This window comes from Cuculus canorus, chromosome 1 (genome assembly GCF_017976375.1).
Source record: "Cuculus canorus isolate bCucCan1 chromosome 1, bCucCan1.pri, whole genome shotgun sequence".
NCBI lineage: Eukaryota > Metazoa > Chordata > Aves > Cuculiformes > Cuculidae > Cuculus > Cuculus canorus.
The window spans coordinates 135,704,364-135,718,355 of NC_071401.1; the positions used below are offsets into that span (position 1 = coordinate 135,704,364).

The 13,992-nt window shown below is 50.6% G+C and overlaps 1 protein-coding gene across 1 annotated transcript; it reads left to right on the forward strand.

The window, feature by feature from the left end:
• The first annotated feature begins 4,425 nt into the window (after positions 1–4,425).
• BHLHE41 (basic helix-loop-helix family member e41) lies at positions 4,426–7,009 on the forward strand. Its single transcript, XM_054075622.1, has 5 exons — positions 4,426–4,660; positions 4,879–4,942; positions 5,206–5,313; positions 5,538–5,649; positions 5,766–7,009. Exons 1-5 carry the CDS (start codon positions 4,599–4,601, stop codon positions 6,725–6,727), a joined length of 1,308 nt encoding a protein of 435 aa, XP_053931597.1. The 5' UTR covers positions 4,426–4,598; the 3' UTR covers positions 6,728–7,009.
• The last annotated feature ends 6,983 nt before the right edge of the window (positions 7,010–13,992 follow it).

A 13,992-nucleotide genomic window follows, 5' to 3' on the forward strand; every position in this document is an offset into this window, starting at 1 on the left:
CAATGGTCTCCTGTAACTCATGATTTAAGTACCTTGGCAAATTCCTCTTTCTCTCCTGGCATCTTTGGCTCACCATTTAAACACGGAGATACTGTTTCTGGCTCAGGAAGTCTCTGAAACATGGGCCACTGGGACCTGGAACACCAGCCTGGGAAGCTTACATTACATGCATGCTCCATTTGTTTGTTCCTCCTGAGACATCATCTGCTGGACTCCAGGACAGCTGAACTACTTTTATCACCCAGGTTGAGTTTTTATGCACTTTTTTTTCATTTTCCCCCTGGTCTCAATCCAGTCATCTCACAATTAAAAATCTATGAATAGGTCAAGATCCAATTTACCCTGGAAGTCTTCAGTAGCATCTTCTTGTTCAACCAGAATGATCCAGATCCTTCAGAGGAATTCTCTTTGTCCCCCACTTTGCAGCACATGGCTGACAAGCTCTCTCTAATTGATGGTTGATTCTAGTCGTACAGCCAGTCTAGATAATTCAATCTTTTTTACATGAAGGCAAGTACTCACTGCCGTGAGAGCTGAACCCATCAAGTTGGCTCTTAGGCACCCTTTTTCAGAGCTGTTCCCTTACGCCGTGCTTATAGACTGACTTGAATAAACCTCCCAGATGTATTCTCCTCAAGGACTGTGGCTTTTGCATTGATTCAGCTGGGATAGTTTGATTCCTTCCTCCTATGGACTGAAAAAGGTGGTGAGTGTTCAGTAGTAGGCGGTGTTCTGGCTAGCCCTTGTCTTCAGCAGGAGGCTGTTTTTTTCCTGTGGTGACCTGCAAACCTTTGATTTCCTTTTTTGAATGATTTTTTTTCAGTTTCTTAACTCTTTGCTGTGGTTCATTTTGGCTTGTAAATCAGCCAAAGCTTTTCTTGTGCCTCTTACATTCTGGAAAACATTCTTTTCCATGATAGTCATGCTGCTAATCACCTCTTTGATCCATCTTGCCATTCTAAACTGGGAATCTTCCAGGAGAATTTTGCACTCTCCCTGGACACTGAAGCCTTTTATCCTTGTCTACAGGTGACCTCTTGTAAACCTCTCTTAGAAGTTTCCAGATGTTGCTTGAACTCATTTTGCAGTCTCCAGCTGTCTCTGTTCATTTTTTGCATCTTTTGGTCATTTTCAATTTCCGTTCCCACCCGGTTCTAAAGAAATCCCAGAATTAGGACCTCTCCTCCTAGAAGTTGAGCCTCTCTCCAGACAATGTTTCCATAATTTGAAGATTTGCAGGTTGTTCCAGAGATGATGAAGATGGCAAAGATCCTCCAAAAATGCTCCAGGTGTTCCACAAGGAGGGGCTCCAGAAATGTTCACCTCTTGCTCCCCACCCCATATATTACTTACAGAAACCACATGGAGCCCTGCTTTCCTGTCCATGGGAGCAATAAGCTGGAAGGCTTATTGTAAACAGTCCTTCCCCAGCTTTCCTGTAGCCCCCTCAGGTACTGGAAGGTCATTATAACATCTCCTTGGAGCCTCCTCTTCTCCGTGCTGAACAACCCCAACTCTTGTAGCCTGTCCTTGTATGGGAGGTGGTCCAGCCCTCTGATTATCCTTGTAGCCCTCCTTTGAACCAGTTCCAACAGTTCCATATCCTTCTTATGGATATTACATTATTCTTACGGAGGACTCCAGAACTGGAGACAAGACTCCAGAACTGGAGACAATACTCCAGATGGGGTCTCACAAGAGAGGAATAGAGGGACAGAATCACCTCCCTCGACCTGCTGCCCATGCTTCTTTTGATGCAGCCCAGGATATGGTTGGCCTTCTGGACTGTGAGCACACATTGCCAGCTCATGTCAAGCTTCTCATCAATCAGCACCCCCAAGTCCTTCCTGCTGACACTCAGAAAGCTTCACTTGCAGTCTGCAATCTGCTTCTGCTTCCTGAGGGAGCAGGTTATACTGTATAGTCCGGTCTATGTAACAGTTTGGTTTCCTTGCCAGCAGCAGATTCTCCCAACAACCTCTGTAGCAATCCGAAAGTCTCTCCTTCTGACACCCCCAAATATAACCTATAGGCACGCGGCATACATTTATGTTGTTTATTTTTAGCCTCCAGTGTAGTTGTGCTGACAGTGTGAAAATGTCATCAGGTTAACAGGGAAAGAGCTATATAAGCCTGCAGTGCCACTCGCTTGCCTGCCAAGCAGGAGCCTCTCACACCTAACACCTCATCAGAGCCTTTGCTGCTCCGAAAACCTCACTCGCACTTTACACACGGGCGGCGTGGTCTCAGCAGCCTCTCGCCTATAAAAATCACGAGCTACCCTCCTGACAAGATTACCTGTAAAGCACGGTGGTTAGAAAGGAATGATGTGAGGCTCTTGTCTCTCTTTTGGCTGGCGGGGGGCGGGCTTTTTGTTCATTTGTTCATTGTCCCTTCCAGCTGCCGTGGGAGCCCGAAACTGCCCCTTTCCGCAGGGACTGGGTATCAGGCACCTCTAGGAGCCTGCGGAGGGAGGGAAGGAAGCTGAACCAGCTGGAAGGCAAGCGGTTAGGGCTGGTAGAGGGGAAACCCACATCTCTGTTGACATCCTCTGCTGACACTTCCCGCCGGGAATTCCGGGGGGAGAGCCGCCAGCCCGGCCCTGTGTCGGGGTGTGTGTGGAGCGCAGGGGGCGTGCTCCTCTCCCCCCGCAGCACACGTGGGGACGGAGCCTCCGCACCCCTGCACCCCCCGCACGTTGCAGGGCCGCACATGCCCCGCCGGCGTGCGGACACGGCACGCAGGGACACCGGCACACACACAGCGCCTCTGCCCGGGGCGCCGCGGAGAGCATCCTGTCTCCCCGGGGCAGCAGCACCGCCCCTTACACTGACAGGGTGGCCTGGCGGAATGCCTGGCAAGGGGGTGTGGGGGGCTGCCCGGGGCTGCCCGATACTCCGAGCTGGGGGGCTGCCCAGTGCTGGAGCCCGGTACCCCGAGGTGGGGGGCTGCCCGGTGCTGCCCGGTTCCCGAGCTGGGGGTCTGCCCAGTGTTGTCCGGTGCCTCGAGCTGGGGGTCTGCCCGGTGCTGCCCTGTTACGTCGAGCAGGGGGGCTGCCCAGTGTTGGAGCCCGGTACCCTGAGCTGGAAGGGCTGCCCGGTGCTGCCCGGTGCCCGAGGTGGGGGATTGCCCGGTGCTACCCAGTACCCCGAGGCGGGGGGCTGCCCGGTGCTGCCGTTACCCCAAGGTGGGGGGCTGCCCGGCGCTGCCCAGTGCCGGCCCCTGCAGGCTGGGGGGCGGCGGAGTAGGTCCACTCGGTGCTGCCAGCGGCAGTGATGTGGCAGCAGGTCCGGGTCACGTTGCTGGCCCTGTGCTCGTACCAGTGTGAGACGGGATTAGGGAGGCGGCTGCCGGTGCCGCTGGAGCAGGGGCTGCGCGGCCGCGCCCGGCGTGCAGGGACAGCGACGGGAGCGGGGGGCGGGCTGGGGGGGTTCCCGCTTCGTCCCGTGGCTGCCGCTGCCGGTCACGCCGAATCCTCTCCCAGTGCGACCCCCTGCGCCCCGCAGGGATGCGGGCTGCCCCTCAAACACAGACCCGTTTATATCACACGTCTGTATATGTGTATGAGAAACGATTTTGCCGCGGTCTGGCGTGGCGGGCACGTCCAAAGGTCGGGAGCTGCCGGGAGGAGCGGCAGCCGGGCGGGATCACCGGGAGCCGAGCCAGGGAGCGCCCGGGGCCGCCGCCGCGAACACGCGTGTGCGCGCGTGCTAGTGCCCACGCACCCATCCGTGTAGCTGAAAGATACACCCGAACGTGGCCCCCTTCTCGCCCCCTCGAGAGAGGCTGGAGGCTGCCCTCCCCCGGGACTTTGCCTCACGGGGACGGGGAGCCGGGCAGGGACAGCTGGAGACAGGGGTTCCATCCCACCGTGGGCATGTTTTCCAGGGGCCCAAACTGAAAATAATAAAAATTAATAAAATGATAGAAATACAATGATAGACATATAGTAATAGAAATACAATAATAGAAATAAAGTAATAGAATAAATTAAGTAAAATAATCGAGATAAAATAATAGATAAAATACAAGAAATAAAATACTCAAAATACAAATAAAACAATACCAATGAGATAATAGGAATGAAATAGTACAAATAAAACAGTGCAAATAAAATAATACAAATAATGCGCTAATAACGACAGCGACGCTGACGATAACAGCTCCGCTGATACCGGCAGCAGCCCTACCGCGGGGACTCCCCCCGCCCCCCGGGCCCCGCCCCTCCGCCCCCGGCCCCGCCCCGCGCCCGCCCGGCGCGCGCCGCACGTGAGCCGGGCGCGGGGCTGGCTGGCGGCGCGCGTGCCCCGCGGGCAGGCACGGCGCGGCGCGGCGGCGGGTGCAGGCTCGCGGCGCGGCGTGTGCTGCGTGGAGCGGGAGCGAGGCGGGAGGAGGAGGAGGAGAAGAAGAAGGGGGGGGTGAGCGGCGACGGCGGGGGCAGGGGGGGGACGACGAAGCGCCGCACACTTTCGCCACTGCACGGGAGAGGGGGACGGAGGCTGCATGTGCGCAGGGTCGCTTGCGGATCTCCAAAGACTGATCTCGGCGTCCCGCAGGCTCGGTCAAAAGCAGCGACGAAACATCAGCCGCTGCCAGACATGGATGAAGGAATCTCCCGCTTGCCGGAGAGGCAGCTGCTGGAGCATAGGGATTTTATAGGGTAAGACGCCGGGGCAGCGTCTCCGTCTCGTGTCTCTACGGCATTTCGTCCTCTTGAGAAAGTGTGGAGGGCGCGAGGCTCGCCTCCCTCCGCCGGTCCTGTGCCCGGGGGCAGAGCGCTCCGCTCGCCGCCCGGCCACCGGGCTCTGTGCCCGCTCCAGGAGGTGCTGGGGTAGCTTTTGCATCTTGCCGATGCTGGATATTTGTGTTTTCCCCCAGGTTGGACTACCCTTCCCTGTATATGTGCAAACCCAAAAGAGGCGTGAAGAGGGACGACAGCAAGGTAAGGATAAGTTTCTGAGGCTGCCTTCGCTTAAGCACTTAATTGGGGTTCGCGGCTCCACTCCCGAGAGCATCCCCCGGGCTGCTCTTTTAGCTTCTCCCCGAACTGCAAGCGGCTTTACGAGCGAGCTGGCACGGAGGGGTGAGCGATGCCTCGGCGATAATTTGCGCGGCATGTGGTCGGCATGACATTTGTTTTGGTTTTGCTCGCCGTTCCGAGGGACTCTTGTCTAACGCTTGGCTTTTCCGGATTTTGCTAATTAGGAAACGTACAAACTGCCACATAGACTGATAGAAAAGAAGAGGCGAGACAGGATTAACGAATGCATTGCCCAGCTGAAGGATTTACTGCCCGAGCATCTGAAATTGACGGTAAGGTGCAGTGAAGTGTATATGTGTGTATGTAGGTGCCAATGCGGGCGCGGGCAGCCCGTCCGCTGCACAGCCCCCGGGGCGGCGGGGACACGGGACCGCGGGGGACACGGGCGGCCCTGGCCGTGACGCCCCTCGGGGACCCGAAGTTGCGGAGGCAGCGTCGGGCAGGAGCCGTTGGTGCCGGGAGGTAGCTGAGCCGCCCCCTTCCCTTGCCTTTGCAGACGTTGGGACACCTGGAGAAGGCGGTGGTGCTGGAATTGACTTTGAAACACTTGAAAGCGCTGACAGCCTTAACGGAGCAGCAGCACCAGAAGATCGTGGCTTTGCAGAACGGTAAGCGAGCCTCGGGGGGCGCCGCCGCAGGGGCGGGCGGGGAGAGGCGTGGAGAGCGAGGCAGTCCTCGCCGGAGCCCCGGGCAAACGCCGTCCCCGTTCGGTCTGTCCCCGCAGGGGAGCGGTCCATGAAGTCTCCTGTGCAGGCCGACCTGGACGCCTTCCACTCGGGCTTTCAGACGTGCGCCAAGGAAGTGCTGCAGTACCTCTCCCGCTTCGAGAGCTGGACGCCCCGCGAGCAGCGATGCGCGCAGCTCCTCGGCCACCTGCACTCCGTCTCCTCGCAGTTCCTGCCCGGCCCCCAGCTCCTCTCCCCGCCGCCGGGCCCCCTCGGCAAGGGATGCTCCTCCTCGCCGCCCGCCCCCCCCTGCGCGCCGGGCCACAAGCCGGAGGGCCAGGCGCACTGCGTGCCCGTCATCCAGCGGACTCACGCCGAGCCCAGTGCCGAGACCGACACAGACACGGACAGCGGCTACGGCGGGGAGGGCGAGGCGCGCCCCGAGCGCGGCTCCGCGGCGGCGGGGGGGCCGCTGCCCGCCCTGGCCATTAAGCAGGAGCCCCCGGGCGACGAGGCACCGCCCGCGCCCAAGCGGCTGAAGCTGGACCGCGGCGGCAGCCCGCTGCCCGGCACGCAGGGGCTGGCGGCGCGGAGCGCAGAGGCGGCGGCGCTGGTGAGACCGGACACCGCGCTGCTGGGGTCGCTGATGGCGCTGGGAGCGGGCGCCGGCGGGGCCCCCTTCGGACAGCCGGCGGCGGCACCTTTCTGCCTGCCCTTCTACTTCATCTCCCCCTCCGCCGCCGCCTACATGCAGCCCTTCCTGGATAAAGGCAGCCTGGAGAAGTATCTCTACCCCGCCGCGCCCATCCCGCTCCTCTACCCGGGCATCCCCGCCCAGGCTGCCGCCGCCGCCGCCGCCGCCGCCTCCTCCTTCCCCTGCCTCTCCTCCGTGCTCGGCCCCGCCGAGAAGGCGGCCGCGGGGCTGCCCCCGGCGCCCCACCTCCCGCACCCCTTCGCCGCCGAGCCCGGCGAGGACGCCGAGCCCACAGCCGCCGAGGAGCCCGGCGCCGAGAGCCCGTGAGCCGGTTGTCCCCGCCGCTGTCGCCCTCCCCTCGGACTGGCGGGGAGGGGCCGGCCTCCGCGCCCCCGCTTGCCGGTGTGGGGCAGCGCCGCGCCCGCCAGGGTCGCCGGGTCCCGGCCCGGGGCAGCTCCGCTGCCGAGGCGGCCGATCCCGGCGCTGCCCCCGCGCAGCACCGCCGGGCATAAAATTTGCTACTCAGTATTTTTTTAATGTTTGGCTTTCTAAGTGCGTAAGTATGTTAAGGAAAAAAAAAGAAGGAAGGAAAAATAGGATACTTAAGGATACTTTTTTTTTTTTCCCCCCCCCCTCTCTATAAGGTAACTTAAATGTTGCACCTTATTTGGAATGGGTTTATACAGTGTCCCCAAGTCCCATTTTTAGGAACTTGCACTTGTTGTCCGGGAGACCTAGGGTGGGCTCAGGGTGAGGGCAGGGGGCGCGGCGAGGAACGGGGGGCCGACCCCAGCACCTGTGCTAGCACTTTACTGAGAACCCGAATGAAGAGGGACAGACCCTGAGCCCAAACCTGCAGTGCCTTGGGCACCCGTGGGTGCCGCTGGCCCCATGGACTTTTGGGTGTGCAAGAGAAGGAGGGCCAGGCCCGTTATGTAACCTTGCGTTTATTGGAGATTTCTTTTTTTGGCTACAGTATACAGGTGTGGCAAGTGTATTTGTTCTCACCTTGTCTTTATTTAATTCAGTGTGTTCCCCTGAGATTTCCCCCCGAACTTTGCTGTATAAAATGAATGTTTCTGCACTGAACTACAAAAAGAATTCCCCCGCCCCTACTCTTCCCCAAGAAAACACAGAACGACTCGTCAGCCTAAACTCATTTTATCCTAAATTCGGAATGACACAAGCTGGAGGCCATAGGTAAACACCTCACTGTGCAATCAGAAACGATTAGTCCGGTTGGGGTAAGTTTCCCTTATGGGTTCTCCCCTCATCCCATGCTCAAACATCGCGATTTCCCTTTCTGGAGAAAAACCAGACGCCAGATAATCACACAGATAAAGCTTTTATAATAAGGCTTAAACCAAGACCTTGCCTAGATATTTTTAGTTTGTTGCCAAGGTAGCACTGTGAGAAATCTCACTTGAATGTTATGTAAGAGGTGAGACACAACAGCCTGGCGAGGAGCGAGTGCGTGTCCGGGGTCTGTCAGTCCGTTCAGTGCATCTGCTGCTGCTGTTGCTACTGTTTGCCTCAAACGCTGTGTTTAAACAACGTTAAAAAAAAACTAGCCTACAGAGTGGCTGTATGTAAATAGTTGTTAATACATCCAATTAATGATGTCTGACATGCTATTTTTGTAGGGAGAAAATATGTGTTAATGATATTTTGAGTTAAATATCTTTTGGGAGGATTTGCTGAAAAAGTTGCACTTTTGTTACAATGCTTATGCTTGATACAAGCTTATGCTGTCTTAAATTATTAAAAAAATAAATCCTGTCTGCAAGAAACCAGCTGTTTTAGGACAGTTTAGTATGTGATATATTAGAAATTGATCTTTATATTCAGTATTTTCCAGCACTCCATGAATTCTATTATCTAAATATTTCCACACTATTTTGTGATTAAAAAAAATTCTTACTAAGGAATAAAAACTTTAATACACAAAATGGGGTTGTCTACTAATTAAAAATCATACAATAATACATAATTATGGGTGCACTGAGCTTCAAAATGTATGATTGTGTGGCCAGCGGTAATCATTTAATGCCTTTTCACATTTGAATTTGCTTGGTTTCCTTTAGCTTACTTTAGCAAACTCTCTTTTAAGACACTTATATTTCAGAAACCAAAGTGTAAAGCATGCATGTGGAACATAACATGTTTCTTCCTGACATCTACTTTCTCCGTTTTGCAAAACATTAATTTTTATCTTTAAAATTAACACTCTGCAGCCCTGGTGCTGCCTGGAAGCTATCTTTGTTCACAATGAGCAAACTTTACGATTTGTATGACAATACAATGATGTGTCATAAACTCTGGAGGAATGATGTATGTCCCAGCTTGGAAATCTAGGAAAACGGAATGTTTCGGGAGGGGAGAACAGGAGGGGGAATGGAGTGGTGGAAACAGGCAAGTAATTCACAGCATGGAAATGCAGCACCCTAAAGACTTCCACAGATTTAATATCTGAGCCGCAGATCACCTTTTCTTTCAAAAATTCTTCCTGTTCCAGATAAATAAAATTAAGAAAACCCTCAAACAGTAGCCAATGTTTATGTAAGAGAGAAATATAAAGGAAGTGTCTTGTGCTCCCTCTACTGGCTCTTCGGTACCAATGCGTCTGTACTCCTAGCTACACTGACAACCAAAGGAGTTGGAACACAAATATAATAGAAAACTCTAAGACTCGTATCGATTCCAGCAGTCCTTTAAAACAGAGGAGGAGTTATAAATTGGGTGAAAAATAAGCGCTCCCTTTAAACTGTTCAAATGGGATTGTTAAGTAATAGGTACACACCTTTTCACATGGAAGCTATATTAAATCAATACCTATTTGAAAGAGATACAGGAAGGCTATCTGTACGAATACCACCAGACACAGAGAAGTGCTTTTTCCATAAAGTGATGATAACCAAAACCCGCTACATTGCATCAGTATACCTGTTAAAGTCAATTATTTGTTGGCTGAAATCAAATCAAAGATAACGGAAAAAAAAATATGCACCTGACTTCAGTTGTCTTTGGATCCTGTTCTGCGCCTTTTGCATTATCACAGGAATGAAAGTGAACTAGGTTCAACCCTTCGACTCGGTAACTTGCCAACCACTTTACTTTGACCTGCATACTTAAACGGCTTAACACTTGTTACATGGCCAGTTACACTGGGATGAACAAGCTTATACACCCCAACTCCTCACACTGAGGAAGGAATCAGCCTTACTTACTGACTATGAAGGCCTTCCTGCCACTTTACTACATGCACAGAAAGGGCGGAGCCACAAGTACTTTTAGAAATAATCATAAATCTCATTAACAACTTGTGTGGGTGAAGCATGAGTGTGGGCCAGCCTTTACTCTTTTTTTTCCAAACTTCCAGTCTTTGGGAATATGAATCAGTTTAGATTTCATTGGACTATAAACCCAGATCCTTATAGGGGTTTATCAATTTATTTACCATCTACAATAACAGGAAGGCTTATTTTTATTAGCCCTTGAATCAAATGTGCCAAATGACTTCATGCCAAGTTGCAGCATCAGTGGAGTCTATTAAATTTTATTACATAAAACATAAAGGCAAAATATGTGTGTTCAGATAATGCCAATGCCTAACAAAAGCAAACAGGTTTAAAGAAAGTTTGTAACTGAGGCTGATGAACCACTGCTGCTGGAGGCAAGAGGCAAATGACAGGGGAGACCCTAGAGACAGCTTTAATTATTAAAGTCCAAGCTTCCTCAGATCCCATTGGAAACTAAATCAAATTATGTATTTTGTATTTTCTCAAGGTTATAAAATCATAAAAACAATGGACAGCGGCTTGATAGACTTAAATGTACATTTACTAATGTGCAAATATATATTATCAATAATTGTTATTTCTTACCTGCTTTCTATAACTCTGTGATATATGGATTCTCATCCACACTTTCCAAGTGCTGAGAGTGCAGGACAGTGTGCTACATTTATTGTGTACACTTGAGTACACACTCTATTTTCTCATAAACCACAAGATAAGGGATGTTAGCTAGCAAATGTATTTTCCTAAGCAATAAACTTTGAAAACAGGTCTTATTTATGCAGTATATTATAGTGGCATGAAAGGCTCCATTATAGTGCGTTAAATAAACACGGTTAAGATTGTTAAGCCAATGAAAGGTAATATCATGTGCCTCCCACTGAAGGCAATGAAAGTTTTATGTTTGGACAGAACACAAATTGACTATCAGCTCTGCTTAAGAAAGGCCTGACCTACCAATTAAGTCAATGTGAGTCCTTTTCTCAAGCATAATGGGCTTTGGAGTAAGCCCTAAGTCTATGTTTTGGGGCTTGTTTGTTTGTTTGTTTAATTTTCGCTTCTAGTCAGGGCGGACCAAATGTCTTTGACGTCCAGCAAGCCTGGGGACTGTGCACAATGTGTGTATCAGCACTGGTAAACTTAGAGTCTGCCCTGGGTCTCCTAACATAGTTCCTTTTCTCTTCAAGCACCAACTCCTGGAGCCATGTGATCTCTGCCGCCTTTGAGAAGTTTCCTGCCTGCTAGTTGCAGAAATGAAGTTGAAAGTGTAACCTCAAAGTAAGCAAGTAACAAAAATGCTAAATTTCCTCTCCACAAAAAAAAAAAGACTTGGAATTTTTTTTAGAGCCTGTTTCACTCCAGAAAGTCTGAATCTCTGTTTACTGACTCTGGTTGTACTGCAGCCTCAGTAGCTCACTGCAAAGCAGCAGAGAGAAGCCAGTGGCTCACCTGCCACTAGCAGCTGCCACGCAAGTCCTAGACAGATCTGGGCTGGACGTGAGCAAGGGTGAGCTGCCACTGCCACTTCACTCTCTGCACCTGTGGCTACAGCATTTCAGTCTCCAGGGCTGCCAATCTGTCACAAACACTAAACTCATTGCAGCCTCAATTATGGCAGTGCCGTGGGCTGCACAGAGCAGCCCTGCCCCAGGCCGAGCAGCAGAAGCTGTTCTGCCTCACTGAACTCACGGGGTACCCAGTGGCAGCGCACCTGCTGCCGCTGCTGCCCTTTCCTGGGGTGTGAGCATGCCTCTTCCTGCCTGGCACTCTCACTGCACCCCAGAGGAAGCCGGTCACACCTGGGACAGGCAGGAAGACATGACCTCTTGTTCTGAAAAGCAGGGGCTGTGATCCCAGGCAGCTTTACCGGGCCGTGGGTGCTGGGGAGAGTTCTTTTTCCTACCTCCATAAAGATCTGTTGGTTGTTGTTTTGGTTTTTTGGGTTTTTTTGGTTTTGTTTTTTTTTTACTTTTATATACTTTTAAAGCTCAATTTCCCTGTCCCTATTTGTTCTGTTTTAGTTTAAAAGCAGGTGCACTGATTTTCACTAGACTTTACAGATTTTTTGACCTCCCTTGAGATTTCCTCAGATCAAATTAGAAACGCAGATAGATTTTTTTGCCTTATTAGAAACCAATCTAGATACCCTTCCCTCTCACAGCTTATCACAGTGAGGTGCTTGACCTAACAGAAACTACATATGAACCAGTGCAAATCTTTGATGAGTGCTTTGGGAACTGGTCCCCTTGATACTCTGATATCAGCAGCTCTCTGAGTGCAGACATCTGTTGGGTATTGCTGCCTGCATGATTGCAGCCCTGCAGCCAGAAAAGTGAAACAATTCCTAATTCCATCTTGCTTGTCCTGCTCTCAGACCTCAAAGGTGAGTCTAGCTCACATTCTAAAATACTTCCACACAGACCAAAACCTGGAGAACCAGTTACCAAAAAAGAAACCCTTGCGGGCAAGTTACTCTCACAACTGAGCAATTTCTGAAAAACGAACTCAGGAAAAGAGCTATATAAAAACAGCAGCTTCTTACTCAGCAGAAAATTGTTTCCCTGAGTGTGTTTGGAATCATACCTGCACTACAGAGCCAACTGAGCTCACAAATACTGAAGCAGATTCTATTCTCCCTGTAGTTTATCAACAGAATTGCTAAGGCTCCAGCCCTGCAGTTGGTGGTAGGCAGCATACAGCTTTGTTTACACGTTGCTTGCAAAGAAGCCTATCTGCACAGGACCAATAGTCTATCTGCATGGTCCTAGTTATAGCATTAAGGGCTTCAGACTTATGAATTTACTTCAGGTTTGGATCCTGCGAATAGTGACCCTGATTAGCACTTCTGTGATACTTATATCACAGCTTCCAGTAAAGGTTCTAAGACTGGGCCCTAGGTCCCAGCTGCAAAACCTACTTTTCTTCTTGATTGGAATATGTATATCTCCATCAAAAACAAATGGGAACAGTCATAAGACACTGAGGGAAGACTCTGTAACAACAAGGAAGCTGGAGATGCAGAAAGCAAGCTTTTCTTGGCAGCAAGATTGTCAAATGTGTTTCCAGGACTAGCAGTCAAACAGAAAGTCTTTTTTTAATGTGCAAGTTGAACTCTTTTACTCTGCTAGTGACTGAAAGACTGAAAAGAACAGCCTTCCTAAAGATGAAAAATATTTTATGCTATAAGAGACAGTAACTCATCTGCATTTGTGCAGATAGTGGAAGAGGCAAAGCTGTGAAGCCATATTTTCTGAGTGGGTGGCTGGTTGTGCACCTACCTCTCAGTGCTTGTACACACTCACTAATGCTGGGCAGCAGTTCTGGGAGACACAGAACCTGAAGGGGAAAAGATGTCGTTCAGGTTATTTTGTCAGAGAACTAGAAAGTGTCTTTGTAGGAGAGATGCACAATTTGACTGCAAAACTGTAAGCAATTCTGAACTCAGGCTGCTTCCTTCTGCGTCCAGTACACAAATATCAACCATAATTGTTTTATGAGCACTGTGGTCATGCAGACTGTTAATTACAAAGCTACCTATAAGCACAAAAACACTTTTCTGAAGGAGTCTTTGGAAAATATGAACAATAACCTCCACTGATGGAAACCACCATATTTCACCAAAGTCAACATCTAGACAGGTAACACTTCCTTCCCCATCTGTTGTAGTTTGAGGTAAATTACAGTCAGGTTTGTGACTGTAAGTTGCTGTAAGTCACTTCATTCTCTGAAAATTAACTGCATGTTTCTGAAACAGTGTTCTTCTCTAAAGGGATAACACAGGGTATTGGTATGCAGAAAGGCCAATGCTTACACTTAAACAAAGCCATCCTCAAGCTGACAAAAGGCAGCCACACCTGCAAGGAGGGGCAAATAGGGCAGGTGACCCTAAACTGACCAACAAAGTATTCCATCCCATATATGTCATACTTGGTATAACCTTGAGAGATCATGAGGGTCTTGCTTTCTTCTGCAATGGCTGACATCCAGTGAGGACCTCATCTGTCTGGTTGCTCCTGATCACAAATCCGTGTGTTCCTGAATCCAGTTCCTGAGTCCTGCTCCCTTCTAGCCATGGACTCATTCCCTCACATCTGCTCTGTAGCATTTGTGGTGACATACAGTCATTGAGGAGTGGGGGCACGATCTCATGTATTTGTATATATTTTATTACTTTTCTAATTATTTTCATTATTATAATTTCACTAAAGCTGTAGTTTAAGTTTCTGACCTATAAGTCTTTTTCCTCTCATTTCCCTCTCACCTTTTATCAAGGGGTAAAGGGGCATGAAGGATTCT

What these genes read in the sequence shown, in the direction of transcription:
- BHLHE41 (XM_054075622.1), top strand. Translation starts at nt 4,599, where the DNA reads ATGGATGAAGGAATCTCCCGCTTGCCGGAGAGGCAGCTGCTGGAGCAT. An exon ending in TGAAGAGGGACGACAGCAAG is followed by an intron (nt 4,943 to 5,205) that starts GTAAGGATAAGT and finishes TTTGCTAATTAG; the next exon opens with GAAACGTACAAACTGCCACA. An exon ending in GATCGTGGCTTTGCAGAACG is followed by an intron (nt 5,650 to 5,765) that starts GTAAGCGAGCCT and finishes CTGTCCCCGCAG; the next exon opens with GGGAGCGGTCCATGAAGTCT.